This window comes from Orycteropus afer, unplaced genomic scaffold (assembly GCF_000298275.1).
Source record: "Orycteropus afer afer isolate SDZICR_OR568_19922 unplaced genomic scaffold, OryAfe1.0 scaffold00127, whole genome shotgun sequence".
Taxonomy (NCBI): Eukaryota; Metazoa; Chordata; class Mammalia; order Tubulidentata; family Orycteropodidae; genus Orycteropus; species Orycteropus afer.
In genome coordinates this window covers 2,131,413-2,153,173 of record NW_006921714.1, presented here as the reverse complement: position 1 = coordinate 2,153,173, position 21,761 = coordinate 2,131,413, and the positions used below count along the sequence as shown (strand labels likewise).

The 21,761-nt window shown below is 47.2% G+C and overlaps 1 protein-coding gene across 1 annotated transcript in view; it reads left to right on the top strand.

The window, feature by feature from the left end:
• The window catches only part of TTC7B (tetratricopeptide repeat domain 7B), a 397,140-nt gene that overhangs the window by 289,192 nt on the left and 86,187 nt on the right, over positions 1 to 21,761 (top strand). The window contains exons 14-15 of the mRNA XM_042781492.1: positions 5,587 to 5,703; positions 15,840 to 15,937. Of these exons, the coding sequence (XP_042637426.1) occupies positions 5,587 to 5,703; positions 15,840 to 15,937 (215 nt within the window). The remainder of the gene's footprint in view (positions 1 to 5,586; positions 5,704 to 15,839; positions 15,938 to 21,761) is intronic.

The window sequence follows — 21,761 nt, the reverse complement described above, 5'->3', positions numbered from 1 at the left end:
CTCGGAAATCCAAGGAGGGGTCGCTATGAGTCGGGGCCGACTTGACGGCACATAACAACAACAACAACAACAAATCATTACGGGAGCACACATCACCAAGTCTTTTTCTTCCAAGGAGCTGTTGGTGGGTTCGAGCTGCTGACCTTTTTTTTGATTAACAACCAAGTGTTTAACCATTGCAGCACAGAGCTCCTTTTAAATATTGAGCGATGGATTCGTGCCGCTGTTATAGTTAGAATGTTTTAAGTCATTCTCTGTTCCATGTTCAGTGCTTTGGAATCAGAGAGATTTGGGATTTGGCCTTAAACTTCTGAATACCCGTCAGTGGCTACATAAACTTGGGCAGACTACTTAATCACAACCTTACTCACAGAGTTATTGTAAGAATCAGTGATTAAATATTCAAATGTCTGGCAGCTGCTGTTATTATTGTTATTATTTCAGTTCCCTTGAGAGCAGGCGCTTGCTGCCTGTGGCTTGTTCTCCCACACTTGTGAGCCCTCGTGTTTTCTGTGATTGCGTTGTGATTTGAGGCTAGCTTCCATGAGGGAGTGCTACTTGACCTTGAAAGGGGTGGAGAAGGTGTTCATGATGTGACAACACGTGCAAACACTGAGAGGCCTGAAGGAGGGGAGCTGCTCATGGCTGGAGTGGTGGATGTCCACGGAGGGCAGTGGGCAGACCAAGCTCAGCCTGTGGGCAGGAGCCAGATCATGGAAGACACTGTATGTGATGACGAGTTTGGGTTTTATCCTGTGGGTGAAATGGAAGCATGGTTGTCAGTGATGTAGTCAGATTGGTATTTTAGTAACATTCTTCTAAGCACATGATTCTGTTCTTCATTAATTTGCTATATGTTTTCAGAGATTCTCTGAACTTTTTTTTTCAATGATTTTTTTGTTGTTGTTTTTAACAATTAGGTTAGCACACTTTGAACCAGTGTTGTTAGGTGCCGTCCAGTGGGTGACCTCATACACAACAGAATGAAACATTGCCTGGTCCTGTGCCAACCTCACAACCATTGCTGTGTTGGAGACTATTGTTGCAGCATTGTGTCAGTCATCTCGTTGAGGGTCTTCCTCTTTTTCACTGACCCTCTACTTTACCAAGCACGATGTCCTTCCCCAGGGGCTGAGGGACTTGTATGTACCACCTGGTAGGTAATATATAAGACGAAATCTCTCCATCCTCACTTCTAAGGAGCATTCTGGCTGTACTGCTTCCAAGACAGAATTGTTGGTTCTTCTGACAGTCCATGGTGTACTCAATATTCTTTGCCAACACCATAATTCAAAGACATCAATTCTTCCTTATTCATTGTCCATTTTCCACATGCATATGTAGGGGATGGGAAAAGACCATTTCCCCAGCATGAGGCTTCTTCACAGACTGCTGGAGAAACATCTTAATCCATTTGTGGCTGGACTTGGGTGGTGTGGCCAGCAAGCTCTCTCATCTCGGCCTTCTCCTCCACTGTCTTGACAAAGTTGAAAGTTACATATATTGAAATGTATTAAAGGCCATCTGATCCCAATTTTTCTCATAACTGGATTTTTGCCCCCAGGTTTCCTCCATAGATTGAATCCATAACATCTTTGGACATTGACTACAGAAAATTAATACTAATCACTGTCTGTGTACTCTCCATTTCTCTGCTAAGGTAACATACACCCAGCCAGATGTTTTCGAACAGTCTTGAAATGTGTGATCAGGGTTTGGCAAACATGATGACAAGTATCACTTGTTCTGTTTTCTGCCATGTAAACAAGCTGAAGTTTGGGGAATGATGATAAGAGGCACCATGTCTTGGAGGCAGCTCCTGCTTTCACTCTGCAATCGAAGGAGGGTCTAAGTCCAGCTGGCCAGGTCTTTCTGCCCATCGTTTTGGGAATACTTGTACCGTGGCTGCGAGGCTGGTGGTTTGTGGCCCACGCTGGGGCCTCCCGCTCCCTCTTCCTGCCTGTCTCTCTTTCATGCTGTTCCCCTGCTTCACTTCCAGGTGTCTTTTCCATCATTTGTGCTCGGCAGTTCCACTATTGTTCTTCCTGTCTGGCTCTCTGAAATCCAGCCCACACCTTTTCAACGGCATATCCTGAGTCAAGTGTTTGAAAGCTGTTATTTCATGTTAATTAGAAGTTCTTTTTCCAGGCAAGAGGCCTTGCACAGAACTGTTCCCCCAAGCTGAGGCTTAGAGACGAGCTCTGGCATTTTGTACTTTGGGTACAGTTAAAGGAATCGTGGGTAATTGCTGGCAGAGCCACACTCCTGCCTGCATGCTGGGAGACCTTCCCCACCACCTCCACGGCCCTCCCTGGGCCATGCAAGCTGGAGGATTCATTGTGCCTCCCAGAGACTCAGCATCAGCACTTGGGTGTCCTCCCTGGGCTCACCATGGTTGTAGGTGAAATGTCCCCTGGCCACAAGTGCTTGGTTATCACCTCATCCAGGACAGTCTCTGGGCCCCCAAGTAGGTCTCCACCAAATGCTGACAGGTGATCACTGGTGGCTTCTTCCTTGGTATCATGTCTCCCAGTTGACCCATGTTTGGAGGAGATTCTGCTGGAAAAGCCCTCCCACTGCCTTCTAGACTCGTGAAGACGGCAGCAGGAGGCTGCTTCTTGGCTCCTTACAAACCTCTTGAGACATGGCTGCCATTCCTTAGGTGGTCCTGGAAAAGCTTCAGGGGAATTACCACTTCTTCTTGAGACCTTTCTGGGCAGAAGCCGAGCCCCATTCTCAGGTCTAGCCTCGCTCTTTATCCCCACCTGCTGGTAGATCGGGGACAGCGTCGCTCACATTACCTGGCCTCCCATCCCATCACCCCAGCTGCTGCAGACCCAGACTTGAGGAGGCTGCAGCCTTCACCCCACTACAAGCCACCAGCATCAGGCTTCCAGTGGCCCGTTTGGAAAGAGTGGTTGGTGCTACCCCATCCCTGAGCTTGGGCAGTGATTTGTTAGGACCAGCCTCATGACATCTCACACTGAGGAAAAAGAGACTTTCCTCCTCGAAATATCTTTGAATGAGGGCTTTACATCATGAGAGTCATCATGGAAGGTTATTGATGTCTAAGTTAAATCACTGGAGATATCTTTATAGAGAAGGTACAGAAAGGAGTCAGTGAGCAAATGGTGTTATACTACTTAGTGATCTCACAGCATAAATCAAGACAGTGTGGAGGTGTGGATAGAGAAAGGGAGGGAGAGAGAGAAAAAAAGGGAGAGAGAGGGGGGTAGGGAGGGAGAGAGAGAGATCAGCGTTTTTATTCAAGAAAAAAAAGAAATCACATCTGGAAAACAACCAAAGGTCACTGTCACAATGCTTGGGTTTCCTTATCTGTTGAAGGAAGATAAAGACCAATTACCTAGACAGAATGTTACATGGATCACATAAGATACATGGAAAGTGCCAAACACAAGGCCTGGCATAGTAGGTCTCTAATAAATAGTAATTCCCCCTTTGCTTTTCTTCTTTCTATTATTGTTAACAAGTACCAGCTAATATGATACATACCAAGTAGAGAAGATAAAGGCATAAAAATTGTATCAGTGGAAGACTTACTTGATGAGGTAGGCTTTAGTTTAACTTGGGAAGATTGAAGTCATGGCATATATAGCCATGTTGTTATTGTTATGTGCTGTCGAGTCAGACCTGACTCATAGCAACCCCTCCTTGGGTTTCCGAGGCAGTATCACTACGGAAGTAGGATTGCCCAACCTTCCTTCCGAGGAGTGGCTGGTGGGTTTGAACCGCCAGCCTTCTGGTTAGCAGTCAAGTGCCTTACCAGAGCTCCTATATGCCATAGAGTTAGGAAAGATAAAAAGTGTTTGGCCATTGAGTTGTATTGGAAGGAGGAAAGGATCAATAATATGTGTGGCCCAGAATCGTATTGATGAAGTGAAATAGGAGTGGCCAGTTGGTGGAGGGGCCTGAAAGGGCTAGATAAGGAATTTGGATTTAGTGTTAGAGACGGAAAGGAATCATTATAGTTTCTTGAGCTGGCATGAGAATTTTGAAGATCTTTATAATAGATTGTTAGGGGACATCAGGGGACAGGAAGACCATCAGGAATGTATCTAAACTCATCCTGGGGCCTTCACTTAGATAGTAGTGATTTGCTCAGGAACTGAGAGAGAGGTCTTGAGACATGGCATAGAGACAGTAGAATTTGGGAATGGGATTACTCTCAGGGGCCAAGAAAGAGGTTTCTAAGCCCAGTGCTCAGGTCTGGATAGAGAATGAAAGTATTGGTAGTAAAAAACTATGGCAGATACACCTTGGGCCTGTGGAGTGAGAGGGAGAGGGCCTTACCCAGATGCCAGCTTGCTTGATGCAACTCAGTTCAGGCTTTTGGAGCTCAGCAGTCATTCACCTTCACAGGATAAGAATCATCATGGAAGGTTACCTGTAGATAATTATATTAACTGAGTCACATCTCGTGTAATTTTGTAAATAAATCAAAATTCATTTTTGATGAATGTTTGAAGTTTCACAACAAAATTGCTTTTGTTCCAAAAACTGCTCCTAAATTCTGGTGGCATACTGCCTAAGGCATTTGACTGCTAACCAGAAGGCTGGCAGTTCAAACCCACCAGCCACTCCTTGGAAGGAAGATTGAGCAATCTACTTCCATGGAGATACCACCTCAGAAACCCAAGAAGGGGTCACTGTGAATCGGAACTGACTCGACAGCAGTGAGTTCAGTTTTTTGGGTTTGGTGTCCTGAGTAAAATGACCAATGATTGGTCGTGTTGTACTTAGACTTGCCTTAGTCGTGAGACTTATGCAAAGCCATCTATTGAGCTGGGAGTTTTGGAAACCTTAGCACTGCTTTCACCTTCTTCCCTGGGACTAAACCTTTGGATATCCCCCTTCTGAAATAAGTACAAGACTGGCAGTCCCTGGGCTATGAATGAGATCCATTCCTAATTGTCTTTAAGTCACATTTGTAGGTAAGTTGGAAGAGGTGCTTACAGTTCTTATTTAGCATTACTTTAGTGCATGTAAAAGGAGGTCAGTGGTATATTGGTTAAGGCACTTGGCTGCTAACCAAAAGTTTGGTGGTTCGAACCCACTAGTGGCTCCACAGAAGGAAGATGAGACTGTCAGCGGTCCAAACCCACCAGCCACTCCTCGGAAGGAAGGCTGGGCAATCTACTTCCATAGAGATACTGCCTCAGAAACCCAAGGAGGGGTGCTATGAGTCAGATTCAGCTGGATAGCAGTGAGTTTGGAGGCTTTTTTATGAGTCAGAATCTACTCCAAGGCAGTAAGTTTGGGGTTGTTTATTTATTTTTTTTATTTTTTAGTGCAAGAAGAGGCTCGACGCCTTTTCTATCATTCAAAAGCTACCTGTGCAGCAAGTGAAGGTGACTGTGTTGCAGAATTTGTTGCAACTAGGGGTTGGTTTGGTTCATTTCACTGTAAGGGCAGATTTGCATTTCATTGAAGGGCAAGTAGGAGTTTCCTGTAAGGCAGCCGTTCATCACCCAGGGACTGCCTGCAGTTTCCAGTTCTCAGTCAGACCCCTTTGGTGGGACTCTGGCCTGAGCTGTGTTGTTTTTCCCCTTTGTCTCTCCATCATAGACTACTGTTCTCCAAAGTGAAGTTGGAGTCACTCTGCCGAGGCCCAGACGAGGCACTCCTCACCTGTAAGCACATGTTACAGGTATGGAAATCCTGCTACAACCTAACCAACCCCAGGTAAGAGACTGGCAGCGCCTGTTTTGTGTGGGGTTTGCATGGGCCCCTGTCTATTGGGGCCATCGCAGACTGGCATTTAGCAGGCATGGATTCTGTCACCCCTGGGCACCTCTAGGTCCCCAGGTGGCAGATGGTAGCAGTGGAGTGTTTTTCCAGAACATCCCACTGGCTGATGAAGCTTCCTAATTGGGAGTTCCTTTTGCTCTTGCTGCCATGGCAACACACTGCACTCAGTTCACAATCCGTCTCCATCTGACTTCTCTCTACCAGCCAGTTACTCAACTTCTTTGACAATTTTCATCGCCTTTCTGGTAGTTTATGGAGAGACTAGTCCATTATATAGTTCAGATGGGCTTCTTAACAGTAATGAAAAAAGACCCACAGAGACAACAGACTGCATCCTACTAAACCAAAACCAAACTCACTGCCATGGAGTCTATTCCAACTCATAGCAACTGCCCCCATAGGGTTTCCAAGGCTGTAAATCTTCACGGAAGCAGGCTGACTCTTTCTCCCACAGAGTGGCCGGTGGATTCAAACTGCTGACCTACTGGTTAGCAGCTGAATGCCTTAACCACTGTGCTACCAGAAGGCAAATCTCCATGGACATGGTAAAGTCTCATTTTCAAAAGTTACAATCGTGACTCAGACAAATATAAAAGAAACACGTGGTAAAGAGTTTATTAACTCTTGAGGGAACAAGTAAAATGTTAAGAACTGTTCAAAGAAGACTCTGAAAAACAGATATATATGTAGATAAACCAAACTCACTACCGTCAAGTCGATTCCGACTCATAGCGACCCCTCCTTGGGTTTCCAAGGCGATATCACTACCAAAGTACATTGCCCCATCTTCCTTCAAGATAAATTTGCATAGATGGAAAAATAATATCTCAGAGGGCAATGGTATTGCTTGGGGTTATCTCTTCTGCGAATCAACTGTGCTCTACCAAACACGTGGGCATCGAGTTGATTCTGATTCATAGTGACCCTATAGAACAGAGTAGAATTGCCCCACAGGGTTTCCAAGGCTGTAATCTTTACAGAAACAGACTATGACTATTAGTTTTCTACAGTTAACTTTTGCCCCTTCAGAGATGTATTATCGTGTAGTTGATAAGAAGTTAGTTAGTCAAAGATGCACACCCCAAAAAAATCAGATAATTCCAGAGGTCCGCTAGTCGGCACCCCACCTTCCACTGGTTGTGTTGCCTGGTGCCATTGAGTCTTCTCTGACTCATAAGGACCTGTGTGTAAAGGAACAAAACATTGCCCAGTGCTGTGCCATCTCACAGCGGTAGTATGTGTGAGCCCATGGTTGCAGCCACTGTGTCAGTTCATCTCCTTGAGGTCTTTCTCTGCCCTCTACTTAAGCAAGAATGATGTCCTTCTCTAAGGATTAGTTTTCCTGATCACATGTCCACAGTAAGAGAGACAGAGTCTCACCAGCCTCCCTCCTAAGGAGCATTCCCCTGGAAGATGCCCACTAATCTACCCATTTCCAAATCGTGGACAGTTGTTCTCAATGGCTGTTTGGATTACTAAGTGGGCCCTTCTCTGTGAAAACTCTCTCTCTAAACTCTCACTGCCATGGAGTCGGATCTGACTCATCGTGACCCCTCCTTGGATTTCCAAGGCGGTATCACTACGGAAATAGATTTCCCAGCCTTCCTTCTGAGGAGTCGCTGGTGGATTTGAACCACCAGCCTTCTGGTTAGCAGTCAAATGTCTTAGGCACTACGCTACTAGAGCTCCCTTTCTCTGTTAAAGAAGTAACTTAATGAAAAGGGGCCTAATGATTGTAGTGAATTCCCTCAGCTGCCTGTACCCTCAGAATACTTCCTAAGCTCACAACAGTGTGTGTGGACAGCTCCTGTCCTGCCTACTGCCTATGAGAGTTAGGAGCCTTCAGATGTGAAACTGATTTTTGTAATGAGTTTGCAGATGCTCACTAAGGGGACGAACCGCCCAGCCCAAGAGGAGGCAGGAAGTGGGCCGGCTGCAGTGGGCTGCAGTCTGCAGACCTGGGGTGTGTGAAGGTGGGCTGGGATTGGGGCAGCAGCAAAGTGGATGTGGGGTTCCATAGGAAACTTGGATGAAAGTGGTTGCAGTTAAAAAGAAAATTGTGTTCAAAAGCAGCGCCCAGTGAAGAAGAGGCCCCTGGCCACAGGCACTGCAGGCAGTACAGCTAGAAGGGGAGGGAGCTCAGACTAGAAAGTCACCCCACAGAGCCTTTCCCAGCGCCAGGGAACCACACTGCCCCTTGCAGAGCTCAAGTTGCAAGCCTTAGACGAGAGTCTCCACCCACCACCACCACCTGTAACAAGTCACTCTGCTGCCCTGGGCTCCCATCATCCTCTGGGTGCAATGGTCATTGTGAGACTGGCCACCTCCTTTTCGTGGGCACGCTCTAAAAAGGAAGCTCGTTTTAATTCAAGACAATTCCACTTGTCTAAGTCTGTGAGCAAAAGCAGAAAATGTCCATATTTATCTCCTCCCAAAGCCCCCCACTCCTGGCCTATGCAAAGCAGCAGGACTTTGGGGAGAGTCTTGGTGACATTGCCCAGCTAAGGGGAGATGCAACCCAAACTGGCTGTTCGCACTGGAGCACATTCCTCTGCCTGTAGCCCCTTTAGAGATGAGAAAATAAATCCATCAGCTTTCACGTTGCCAATTTTCCCTCAGTTCTCCACACCTCTCCCACCTCCCCACATTTCCTCCCACTTAGCAACCAAGAATATTGAATGTGAGGAGAAAAAAATAGCAGAATTGGAAAGCTTTTTAAAAATACTTAACCAAATGCCTTGGCTATGCCCATACTTCCTCCGTTTCCTGAAGGAGCTTTGACTCCAGGCTCAGAGTCTGGATGGGGAAGGGGGAGAGGGAGGGCCCACTGGTTGCTCAGACTTGCTCCCTCCTGCTCCTCCCCCAAGCCTTGAAGGAGGGGGCAGTGGATCCAGCAGCCCCGTATTAAGGAGCTTTCTGCTTGTGTTCTTTCAACTTTATTCTCTCTGGGTAACCCTTACCATGGTGGAAATGTTGGCATCTTCCCTGGTATGCTGGGGTAACAAGTGACCCTGGTGATAGAATGAACCCTGAAGAGGGAAGGGCTGTGTCTTGACAAGGGCCAACCCATTTTGCAGTTCTCCAGAGAAGGGCAGCTGAGGGCCCGACAGCCTGGAGTCTACAATCAGGTCATAGAAGGTTCTAGAAAAGGGAAGGATTACAGGAACAAGTCTGTGCAAAGCATCCCTTCAAAATTAAGAAGTGAGAACTGAGCAGAAAGTGTTGTGATAGGAAGCCGTCCTGTGCCTTCCTGGAGCAGGTGGGCACTGACTTTGGGCTCAGGGCACCCTTTGGGGGCATGTACCCTGTGGGGCCTTTGCTCAACCTGAGCAGATTTTCCATCTTCCCCACCCCTCCCCGGTCCATCGCAGTCAGACGGTGAGGCTGTGCGGAGCAGGACGGGACAGGACGGGGGCGGGGAGGGAGTGGCCAAGTTATGACAAGCCCCTGGCTTCGCGTTCCCGCACCTCACGCTCTCCTCCTCATTTTTGCTTGAAGAAAAAGCACACTGTGAGCCTGTCCCTGCACTGAGCCTTAGACAACTTGCAAGTAGCATTCCACCCGCAGTTGGAATGCACTTCTTGCTGTGAGCAAAGTGGTGGGTGGCATTCTCTCGGGGGTGCATTTGGCGAGGTGTTCGTCATTTCAGAAGTCTGGTTTTATTCTTCCTCGGTCTGCGGCTCTGCTTGCAGTTAGGGGGAGAAATCTGTCTCATGTTTTGTCTTCTCTTAGCGAAGCCTAACTCTACCTCAGTTCTTGTGCATACTGACTACCTGGCGACCCTTTGGCCCCTTCAAAGAACAAATTCTGACGGGCACCTCAGCAGAAGGTGCCAGCAGTCCTCTGAGCTGAGTGTCACAGCATCTCAGCACAGCGTGGAGCCTCCTCCGGCCCCGCTCAGAGCTGGGCCACTTCCACCTTTCCTTCAGTCCCTACACTAGCCTTGCAAGATGGCTACTACCATTTCCACTTTATAAAGAAAGGAGATTTACGCTCAAGGAGGATAAATAACTTACCTAAGTTTTCCCAGTTAAATAAGCCGTGGGGCTGCGGTTCTGCCTGTGGTCTAACAACACTCCCTCCACCCCAGCCAGCTGCAGCGCAGGGTTGGCAACCAACGTCTGTTGCTTTATTTTTGTTTTTATTGTTAAGCAGCCGCCCCTGCCTCCTCCTGTCACTGACACCTGGACCTGAGGTTATAGACATGAGTTGACATCTCCAAGTGATTTCTTCCTAAGCCTTATTCCAGTCACTTCCTAAAGTTACCCATTCATTACTCCAGCCTCAGTTGAAACTGACATTCCACTTCCTACTACAGGCATCCCCAGTAACCAGTGTCCTACTGATGTGCTACCCATGGTTATGAACCAACCACTATAAAGCCTATGCTGTTAAAAATTTGAGGTATATACAATAGTTCATACATTGTACATTGTACATACATTTTACTTGCAAAAATGGATGCTGCTTTGCAATGTGCAACCAAACATTATTATTATTATTGCTGTGTTATTATGTTAAAGATGTTTTAGTGTATTTGGAAGTGTTTCTTTCTTTCTTTCCTTTTTAAATTGTGATTTGGGTGAAAGTTTACAGAGAAAATTCACTTCCCATACAGCAAGTTCACACACACGCTGTCTTATGACATTGACTACAATTTACCCCAATGCAACAGCTCCCCTCTCACTTCCTCCCAATAGTTACCTCTTCCCTGTGTCCATCCCTCCATGCACTCCTGCCCCCTGAGCTGTCTCCCTGTGCATAAAAAGCCCTTCTTTCTCCCATGCTTGTTCTCTCCAAGGAGCGTATCTACCTCAAGTAAATGTTCAACTCACATGCCTGTCTTTTGTTTGGCTGGAAGCCACAGGTGTGGGTTCAATTCCAGACCTGAAGGGCAGCTAGGGACCATAGTCTCAGTGGTTCCACCAGGCTCTATCAGACCAGCAAACCTAGTCCCTCTTTTTTTTTTTCCAAATGATTCTGAGTTTTGTTCCACATTGTTCTCCCTCTCTATCTGGGATGTCCTACATAGATCCCCCTCCAAGTGGTTGACAGTGGTAGCCGGGCACCATCTAGTTCTTTTGGTCTCATAGTTGTATAGGCTGAGGATCGCATGGTGTACCAGTCATGAGGACTAATTCTTTCCACGAATCTTTGTTTTTCTTCATTCTTCTTTGCTCTGGATAAGGAGAGACCCATCATTGCATCTAGATAGCTGCTTGCAAGCTTTCAAGATCCCAGTCGCTACTCACCAAAGTAGGAGGTGGAACAATATTTTGTGTAGTATGTTATGCCAATTGATCTTGATGTCCCCTGTGACTATGGTCCTGAGCCCACAGATTCAACTACTTCTCCCTCTGGGTAGCTGGCTGTGACCAAGAAGTGTGGAAGTGTTTCTTTAATGTTTCTTATGCATAGAAAGGTACACTATGGACTATATACTATGAAAAACATTCGACTAACTAGATATATAATTAGATAATAATTATAATTAGATATAAACCATAGCTAACTGTTCAGACTTACATATAAATTCAACTTAAAAACAGACTTAGAAACAGAACTCAATCTGAGGACAGCCTGTGATAGACACCAGAGTTTTGGTGCAACTCTTTTTCTTCTTTTTTTTAACAAGGAATTCTCTCATCCCGTTTTCAGAGTTGCATCTGGCAGTGTCGTGTTATATCACACCCATTACTAATGAGAAAATTGAGGCTCCAGGGTGTTGGGAACTTGGCTTGTCATCCAGGCCTCTGAGGCCTGGAGACAAAGAGAAGCCCCTCTCCCATGTGCCCGTGACTTCCTCTCCCTGCTCTGGGTTTCATCCCCGGCCCCTCGCCCACATCCATGTTTTTTGTGCCAGCTCTTCCAGGAGCTGAGAGGAGGTAAACCTCCATCAGGAATTCCAGGGCTTCAACCCCTAGTCTGCCACCACCTGACCTCTTGTGTTAGCCTGCGTGTGGCTATGGAAGATGAAGGATTTCCAAGAGAAGTTTCCAATTTCCAGTAGAACTTCAGCTGCCATTAGAGTTTACTGTCAATGCCCATTCCTTGTGGGGAACAGAAATGCCTAGATGTGCGATGTCTACAGCGTACGAGCCTGGGTCAGGGCTTGCTTCCAGAGATCTCTCCCTAAACCTTCCACCAGCACCACTGACCCGGAATGGTTTTCCTTCCTTCCCTGTTGTCTTCCTTGAGAGGTGCTTCTGGCAGCCTTAGGACCAGGCTGGGAAGAGGTGAGGAAACTGGGCTGAGAAAGATCACGGATGTGAGATGCCCACAACGTGACGTCCCACAGAGCAAGGGGAAAGCAACTTCTAGGCTTGCTTTAGAGAGACTGACGTGAGTGAGCCAGTTAAGGACGCTCGAGGTTGGCCAAGGCCTGCCCTTGCCTCTTCTCCCACATTTTATGGGTCCTGGGAAAGGCAACTCTTGATTGCTTAAGAGTCTATACCATGTAAAGGAAGAACTAAAAATTGCTTCAAACACCCAATCAGTCACAAATGTGGAGTTATTTTTAGAGGTAGGATCTTTAGTGTGGAGACAAGAGCATCTCCATCTTCAGCGTGGAGACAAGATCCCCCTCTTCAGTAGTTAGTTGTTGCATACAGACTGTTTTCCAGGAAAGTATGGAAGACAACCTAAGGACTGTAACTGGAGATGGTTTCTTAGCTGGTGGAGGGCAAGTGGATCCTGTCATCAGTAGGTGAGGTTCACAGATTAAGATGATGGTTCTAGTTGGGGTTTCTCACATTTGGAATAGGAGGGCCTTCACTTCACTTCCAAGTGTCCTACAGTTGCTCCAGAAGGCAGGGGGGATAAGTCATCTTCGGGAATTATCCAGCCATGTTAATGTATGTTGTATGTTTTATATGTATGTTGTGTTGTTGTTGTTGGGTGCCATCAAGTCCGTTCAGATTTAGAGCCACCCTGTGTACGAAAGAATGAAGCACTGCCCAGTCCTGCGCCGTCCTCACCGTTGCTGTGTGGTTGTGCCCTCTGTTGCAGCCACTGTGTCAGGCCATCTCATTGCGGATCCTCTTTCTCATTGTCCTTCTCCAGGGACTGGTCCCTCCTGCTAACATGTCCAAAGTATGTGAGATGAAGTGTCACCATCGTCTCTTCTAAGCATTCTGGCTGTACTTCTAAGACAGATTTGTTTTGTTTTTCTGGCACTCCGTAGTCTATTGAATATTCTTCACGAATCTCGTAATTCAAATGCATCAATTCTTCTCTGGTCTCCCTTATTCACTGTCCAGCTTTCACATGATTTGAGGCGATTGAAAATAACATGGCCTGGGTCAGGCACACCTTAGTCCTCAAAGTGACATCTTTGCTTCGTAACACTTTAAAGAGGTGTTACGCAGCAGATTTGCCCAGTGCAATATGTCATTTGATTTCTTGATTGATAGAATCCTTGACAACTTCAGTCTTTTCTCTGTTGATCATGATGTTGTTTATTGGCCCAGTTGTTGTGTGTTGTAGGGGTGTGTGTTTGTAGTGGCACTTTGTTTGTGCCTAGCAGTTTTCATTCTTACAAATACTCCTTACACATGACCTCATTTCATCCTTACACAGTTGTGTGTAGGAACCTAATCCCCTTGGCACCTACGAAGGAAGTCACTGAGGCACAGGGAAAGTGGGCTTGCCCAAGGTGACCTACTCATTAGTGGGATGCCCTACCGAAGTAGGATAAGCACTCGAGCCTCCACTGAGCGCCAGACCTCAGTTTCAGAGCCCTTCCCAAAGCATTGCACATGACGGTCAACCCGAGCTCTGCATCTTGGTGACACAGGAAGTATTTCTGATTCACTTCCCAGGATTTGGTCCACTGAGAACCCAGGCACATCCTTCCTTTGTGATGCCAGTGCCTCATTGTGTCTCCTAGAATCCCAGAATTGATGAAGACTATCACTATATTTTGAGAGAAAGTCTTCTAGAAAACTCCTAAGTGGAAAGCCATTTGTCATATTAACACTGCAAATACTAACTTTGAAAAATTACCTTTATGTAATATTGATACTAAAATTTTATAAATGAATGGATAGATGCTAAAAATCTTCCATTAGTGATCAGTGAATCGACTCTACAGCATGAACAACAATGTGATTAATGAAATTTCATACGTCCTTTTATGTTGTCTTCTTCTGCTCAAAGACGTTTATTGTTCTTAGTCATGGAAATCGTTGTAGCAGAGTAGTTTCCTGAAAAACATGTATCAGATGATGTGATAAGTATGGGCTGACAGATAGTCTGTCCCGGAGCAAGTTTCCTTCTGTTTCCTGTGGCTTTCTCTAACGAAATCCCTGGACGTGGAAATTGCAGCCTGTAAACCGTATTAAGTTTCATACCAAATCTTATTTGTACCACTTTTAGCAACAGCTGCATAGAGGAAGGAAATTGTATCCCTTTATTGTCAAAATTGAACTTGTAACAAAAAAAAAAAAAATTACTCTTAGAGCCTCCAGATTGAAAAACCAAAAAAATAGGTTTCAAAAAAACGTTAAAGAGTCAAACCCCAAAAGGCAGTCAAGTGCTGTGCGGGAGAAAGATGTGATAGTCTGCTTTCGTAAAAATTACAGCCCTGGAAGCCCTGGAGGGAGAGGGGGTGACAGTTCTACTCTGTCCTGTAGGGTCACTATGAGTCGGAATTGACTCCACGGCAGTGGGTTGTTCATTTGTTTGTTTAATTCTGATAGAATATCATGATAGAGGAGAAAAGAAAAACGCCCTTATTCTTGTTGACAAGCTTCTTAGCATCCACAAAGCGTAAGCATGGGCTGAAGTCCCTGGACTGTGTTCATCCCAGTCTGCTGTGAGGTAGTAGCCAGGTGATGGTGTCCAAGCTGCACTCACAGGAGAGCTGGAGGTGGGGGTTCGTCGGAGGCGGGAGGCCGCAGAGAGCTGGCTGGGTGGAGGCTGCTCCCAGAGCCCTGCTGTCCTGTCCGTGCCGCTGGACCCCCACCGACCAGCCCGCGTCCTCCAGCTTGGGGTCCTGGAGAGGGGCCACAGCTCCAGCTCTTCTGCCACCAACTCATTGTGTCACCTGGCACCTGCTTTGCCTCATCTGCCAAATAGACATCCTCACCACTCATTTTATCACAAAGCCTTGTCCTGGGGGTGCACACCAGCTCTCCCTTTGAAAAGTAGGGGCTAGGGCTTCTCAAACCCAGCTGCACAGTAGAACCATCTGAGGAGCTTTGAAAGATGTGGTCTGTCCCCAGAAAGTCTGAATCATTTGGCCATTCTCTAGAAATGTCCCCAGGTAGAATTTTTTTGTTTTTCAATTTTAACTAATAGACTTAATTTTTTAGAGCAGTTTTAGTTTTACAGAAAATCAGGCAGGTAGTACGGAGAGTTCCCGTATCCCCCCTCTCCCCGCAGCTCAGTTTCCCATTAGTCTCATCTCGTCGTCATACTGTGCGTTTGTTACAACTGCGGCCTAACACTGATACACTCGTATTAACCCAAGTCCATAGTTCAGTGTAGGGCTCACACTTGGTGTTGGACAGTCCTATGGACAATCTGACTGATACGTAATGCCACGTAGCTGTCATCACAGTACGCTACTGAATAATTTCACTACCCTAAAATGATGCCCTGTGTCCCACCTGGTGTTCCCGCCCTGCCCGAGCCCCTGGCAACCACTCATCTGCTCGCTGTGGTTTTGCCTTTCCCCAGGAGGTTTCCATGTGCAGTGAAGGCTTAGAAGCACGAGGTCGAGTGGTTGGGTCATGAGGTCACGCTGCAGGTGGCGTGTTGAAGGGGCAGCGGTTTGGTGAGCCCTAAGACCGCACAGCTCAGAATGCCAGTTAGGTCCCCATTAGGTGGACAGAGTCCCTGACTTGAAGGTTTCATCATTGCATCTTACAATGACCCAGAAGGAGGCAACCTTAGCAAGGGCTGAGGGGTGCGGTTTACTGGCTGGGCTGGGCAGTAAGGCATCCACTACTCTCAAGTGGGAAGGTGCTGGAGAACACACAGGTATGGTCGCATTTCAGGAGCGGCCTCGGTCGGTTGGGCTTCCTCCCCCACCCCCCATGACTGACATCTGTAGCTGTGTTTTGCAGTGACTCTGGACGTGGGAGCAGCCTCTTAGATAGAACCATTGCTGACAGACGACAGCTTAATACAATTACTTTGCCAGACTTCAGCGATCCCGAGACAGGTGAGAACAAAAAGCCAGAGGGGACGAAATGGTGCCACAGAGAACCGGGGCCTGTCACCGAGTGATGGGGATGCAGCTAGCCGGGGGCTGGGGCTGGGGCAGGGAAGATTCCTCACCCGGATCTGCTAACGTGGATCAGTGCCTTTTCTCCAGGGTCTTCTTCAAGCGTGTGTTCACAGTGGGGGAGGCACTATCCTTGTCCAACACAACTCTCAAATCTTTCTATTTTTCCCCTTGCTCTTGGAGCTTTCAATTGGAAACTAAGAATAGGTTGTTCCCACCTCTCATCAGGTTTCCTCTCCCCTTTTCTTTTTCTGCCTCTCTTTTTAGATTTTAGAACTTGCCGAAATCAAGGGGTTTTTTGTTTGTTTGTTTGTTTTTTCCTAGCCAATTGCACAGATAAACACACACAGCCCCAACAGAAACCCTGTTGGGGGACAGTTGATTCTGGGCTGCTAATGCACTTCCCCAGGGGAGGCCTGTACACACTTACTGCCCCTGAGCAAATGTGATGTGGCCTTGTTTGTGTTCCGCACACCACAGTGCAGGGGAGTGACTACCCCCACGTGACCTCCAGACCTCCAAGCCAGTGATGCCAGCAGTAGTATGAAGTACTCAGTGACAATTCGGGGACTTCACAGACCCACAACACATAATGAAATTCATTCTGCTGCCAGCTTTAATGCAGTCTGGGGACCCTAGGGCACCATTTGAAACCCGCTTCTGCTGCCCTCCCCCACCCCGCAGGGGCCTCTGTGATGCTCAGTCCCTGTCAGGGTCTGCCTGGGCTTCTGGGGACTGGCTTCATGCAAGGAGCCTCGGTTTCTTCTCCTGCCCCTGGTGCCAGGTCAGAGGCCACCCAGGGAAAGCCAGAGAGCAGCCCCAAGGTTGAGCCAGAGTCCCGTTCCCCCCGCCCCCCACAATGCAGAGAATCCATTCCCAGGTGTGATAGCAGGGACCAGGCCTCCGGGCATCCTCTCAGCCACCTGCAAGACTACATCTCTGCACGAGGCTCCCTGTTACCAACATTAAAGTCAGGGTGACAAAGTCTGATCCAAGAGCCCCCAGGGCTCCTCGGTCAAAAGGCTTGTTGCATATTGGAAGGGCCACAAATTATAAATTAGTGCAGTTTACTGTGGCCCGCAGACCTACTGAGCCACAGAGAAGCTCCTCCCTCGGTGTGGCCTGACGCCTCCATGGGTGAGCAGTAGTCGCTGGTGGGGTCAGACACCAAACCAGGCAGAGAGCTTGACTTGGAATGGCATCACAGAGTCCCGCCTCACGGGCTCTGTCCTGCTCCAGGTCCCCTGCTAGCGGGACCTGTTCGTCCCCTCTTTGCAAGACAGGATAGGCGAGGAGCAGTGGCACAGGGGGCAGGAGAGAAGGCGTGGAAACTCACCTGGCACCAGCAACAGTTTTGACTGATTCAAAGCTGCTGCTGCAGTTGCCCAGGGCTGTCTGGCCCCTTCTGCCCCTCCCCAGGACCCTCTGAGGACAGTCATACTAAATGCAGACCCCCTTTCCTTCCCATTGCCTTGCATCTTCACATCCCGTGGTCCTACTAAGACTTTCTTGCAGCATCACGTTGAAAACAGATAGTGGTGGAAAATAAGGCCCTTGTTATTCTTTCTTCCCTCGGCCTCAGGACATTTTCCCTCCGTTCCCAAGAGTCTCCTTCTTGAGGTTCAACCTCTCGGGCACCATGGTGCCCAGGTGAGCTATGTCTAAGCAGCACAGTCAGACCCAGTCCCTTCTTCTCCCCCCCCCCCTCATTGGGGGTATACACGAGTCTGCCCTCTCCAAACTGGAGCTCAGCTGGCCGAAAGTGGACTTGCTGATGCATATGCCCTTCTCGAACCAGCGAGGAGTCCCACAGCCTCCCAGGCACGGACAGGGACCATCTTAATGTTTTCACACCTCTTCTTGGGAATCTTTATGAGGCTCTTTTCACTCACCCAGTGCCCAGAGCCACTAAGTGTGGATCTGCACATCGCCAGTTACGTAACCAGTGTCCCTGAGTGTTGAAGGCAGTTAACTGACAGATTGGTGGCTCAACCCCACCCAGAGTTGCCTCGAAAGAAATGCCTGGCAATCAATTCTGGAAAGTTAGCCCTGAAAGTCCTGGGAGCACAGTTCCACTCTGGCGCCCATGGGGTCGCCAGGCATCAGAGTTGGCAAATATTTTTTTTTGCTTTAATTCCTTAACCAAGAGGTCAGAGAACCAGAAAAACAGAAGGCCAGGTTAGGAAGCCTTTTCCGTTGCAGACAATTTATAAATGCAGATAACACATTCTGAAACAATCATGTAAATCAAAGGGCATTAACTATTAGGGGGGCTTACCTAAGAATGGAAAAGATGCCTCCACCTTGATCAACAAAGCCCAGACTTCTGCAGGTCAGCTCAGTGGCACAGTGGCAGGAGGAACGGCCCGTTCTCATACACCTACGTGGATGGCCGCCTTGTGAATGAGTCACAGATAGCATACTTCATCTTGACTTAGTTTAACAGGTACTGCATGTGCATAATACAAAAACAAGACTGTGGTCAACAAGACACCATAGAGAAGTTTTGCTTCCATCCCTGCCCTCTCTATCTTGTCTCTCCCCAAAACCACCATTCTAATTAGCTTTCTGTTTGCCCTTCCAGTGTTTTCCATGAAAATATAGTAGTATACCACCTGCCATGAAAAGACCAGGCCCTCCATGCTGTTCAGCTCCGGCCTTTCTTACTTTACAACATATCCTGGATATTGCATGCTATTCCTCCCTTGAGAATTTCCTTCCTTTCCCCAGCTACGTAGGATCCATGACCCACATATTTTATAGCCTGGACTTCTGCATCGAGCTGGAGCCCAGCCGTTTTCCTTCCTTTGCCACAGTTTTCAGTTCACGTGGTGCCGAAGGAAGCTGCTCATTTTGAATGTCCACCACAGCACAGCTCGTGTTCAATAGCAACAGGACTATACATAAAGAAAAAAAGAACTTTTCCAAGATAACAGAGTTTCTGAAGCAAACAGAAGGAACTCAGACCAGTTATGGTCTGGGAGAACCAGCCCTAGCTGGTGCCAGCAGGTCAGAGCCCTGGCCCATGTCACTCCCAGGACTTGGCTGCTTTTGTAAGTCTCCTCCAGAGACAGGCACGCAGCATGAGAAAGCCGTGCAGTGTGGGCATCGGTAAGCTGTCCAAAGCAAAGATGACTGCTCGCCGTCCTGATCTCAGCCACGCTGGCCCAGGGCCCAGAATGGCACTGCACTGCAGAGATGCCTTTGTGAGGTTGCAGGCCCTTGGGTGGTTTTTGTTGTTGTTTTATTTCTCAGAGCTACATTTATTTTACTTTTTTACTATTATGGAAAAATTTCAAATATACCAAAAGAGAGAGAGATGCTAATGTAATGGATCCATTATCACGTTTGTGCCATCAAGCTCCAGCCGTTAGTGTGCTCATTTCCTCTCTCTCTCCCACCCCCACTTGGTTTTTCTAGAGTAGTGTCAAATCCCAGACATCCTAGTTCACCTGTCAAAACTTCAGCACATGTGCCCAACAGATAAGGACTTCTTAAAAGTGTAGCCAGAAGCCTGTTAGCATACATCCCAGCCTTGTCAAGTGCAGGCTCACTGTTCTTGATTTGGGAAGGTGGATTAACTGGAATGTGGTTTCCCATCTCTGAAATGGAGATCCATGGAGTAGTATGAGAACGAACCTACATGCAGGAGCTTTGGACTGACCAAGCCCACTTTGGTGAATTGAGTGGATCTGTCAAGCTAAAAAAGCTCCCATTAAAGAATAGGTATCCCCTCTGACATGTTCTCCCCATCACCACCACCACCACCTCTGTCAACTAGTAGGTCCCAGCCAGTGAAAAACAAGAATCAAAAGGAGTAACAGTCCTGACTTGGAAGCTAAGAGTCATTGTCTTTTCTTTGGAATAAGTTGGTAGTTAAAAATTTTTCCTCCCTTTTGCCTTCCAAACAGGATGTGGGATAAGGGGATTTATCTTTAATCAGTGGTATATGTTATACCTACCTATCCAAAGGAACCCCAGTGGCACAGTGGGTAGTCACTCAGCTGCTAACCAAAAGTTTGGTGGTTTGAACCCACCACCCACTCCATGGGAGAAAGGTATAGCAGTCTGCTTCCATAAAGGTTAAAACCCACTGCCATCAACTTGTTTCTGACTCATAGCGACCCCCATTGGGTTTCCGAAGGGGTAAATATTTACAGAAGTAGGTTGCCCCATCTTTTTTCTGAAGAGTGGCTAGTGGGTTTGAACCACCAACCTTCTGGTTAGCAGTCAAATGCCTTAGGCACTGCACCACCCAAAGATTACAGCCTTGGAAACTCTCTGGGGCAGTTCTACTCTGTCCTCTAGAGTCACCATGAATCAGAATCAATTCAATGGCAACAGGTTTGGTACTCAAAGCAAAAATAATTCTTTTAAGTTGAAAGCTTGGTCCGTTTTGTTTGGGAACATTTTTAACTGGGAGTTGTAGTAGTCTCCCATCACTGTGCATCTGTCCAGCTGTGAGACACAAAGGTGGCAGTAATAATGTCCTTTCAACACACCCAACCACTGCACCTTAGAAGGCCTAGCGCTCCGCCATCAGGATCCTGGGGCCTCAACAAGTCAGTCATTACACCTCAGGAACACCCTTGGTTTTCAAGTAAACTTTGTATAAGTGCTTCTCATAGAAGAGAAATCTATGCAAGTCAGGCTCCAGCCCTCTCCAACTGGGAAGCAAGGTTCCCTTTAGAATGTCCCAACTGTGGTGGCGAAAGCCATCTTCTTCTCAGTGGCTCACACCCTGACTCTGTGCTCAGAGAAATCTGTTCACTTTTATCCCACGGTGTTGGTGCAGAACAAATAACGAGCGGGGAAAACACCACATTTGTTTTCTCCAAAAAGCGCTTGTGTTTGCTTGTCCGGTAGAGGGATGATGGGCTATCACATGACCTTATTCTCTTTGCAGCTTATGTGAGTATATTAAAAGCAAGTTGCTCTTTTGTTTTTTCCTTTATGTCTCTAAGTTTTTGTTTTTGTTTTTGCCTTCATCTTTTTTGTTTTCTCTCTTTCACTTTTTAGTGTCAGATTCCTCCTCCTCCTCCTCTTCTCTTGCAAGAATCGAGTCTCCTCTCCACCTGTTTCTGTCGCCTCGTCATCACTCTCCTCCCAAACCTGATACCTTTGTGTGGCCCCCTGCAGCCCATTCACCCAGTGACCCTGGTCCCCGCCGGGATCCCTCTCTCTGTAAACGTGGTTTTTCCTTTCTTTCGTAGACCTGCTTCCATTGCCTGATATTTTAGTTTCTGATAACCTTCTTAACTGCTAAGCTGGATAGGCAACCACAACAAATTTGTCAGACAGAGAATCTTGTTAATTTGAAAATCCAAAAGCTGTTTCGACCAGAAGGTGACCAGAGATGGCAAATACTGGTGCCCAAGCACCCAGCTCTGCTTTGAACAGTCAAGGCGGCCTGTTTTGAGCAGGAACAAACAGAGCTTTTCTAGAATATTCCTTCTAGCCCTTGGGTGCCCCTGTGTGTCCCTGGAGTAAATAAAGGGATAATGACTCACTGTATGAAAGAAAAGGAAAGTTAATAACATTCTGCAAGTCATTATTTAATCCTAAATATTTACGATTTTTAATGTAGAAATGATTGTCATTCAACCCCATATACAGTAGTCAAGGCAGCATTGTAAAGAAAGGTAGGGACCCTACACCCTTAAGTGTGTGCTTCTCAAACTTGGCTATGTGTTACAGTCTCACAGAACGCTTTTTAAAAATGCAGTTCCCCCAGGCCCCAGGCCCCAGAGTTTCTCATTCA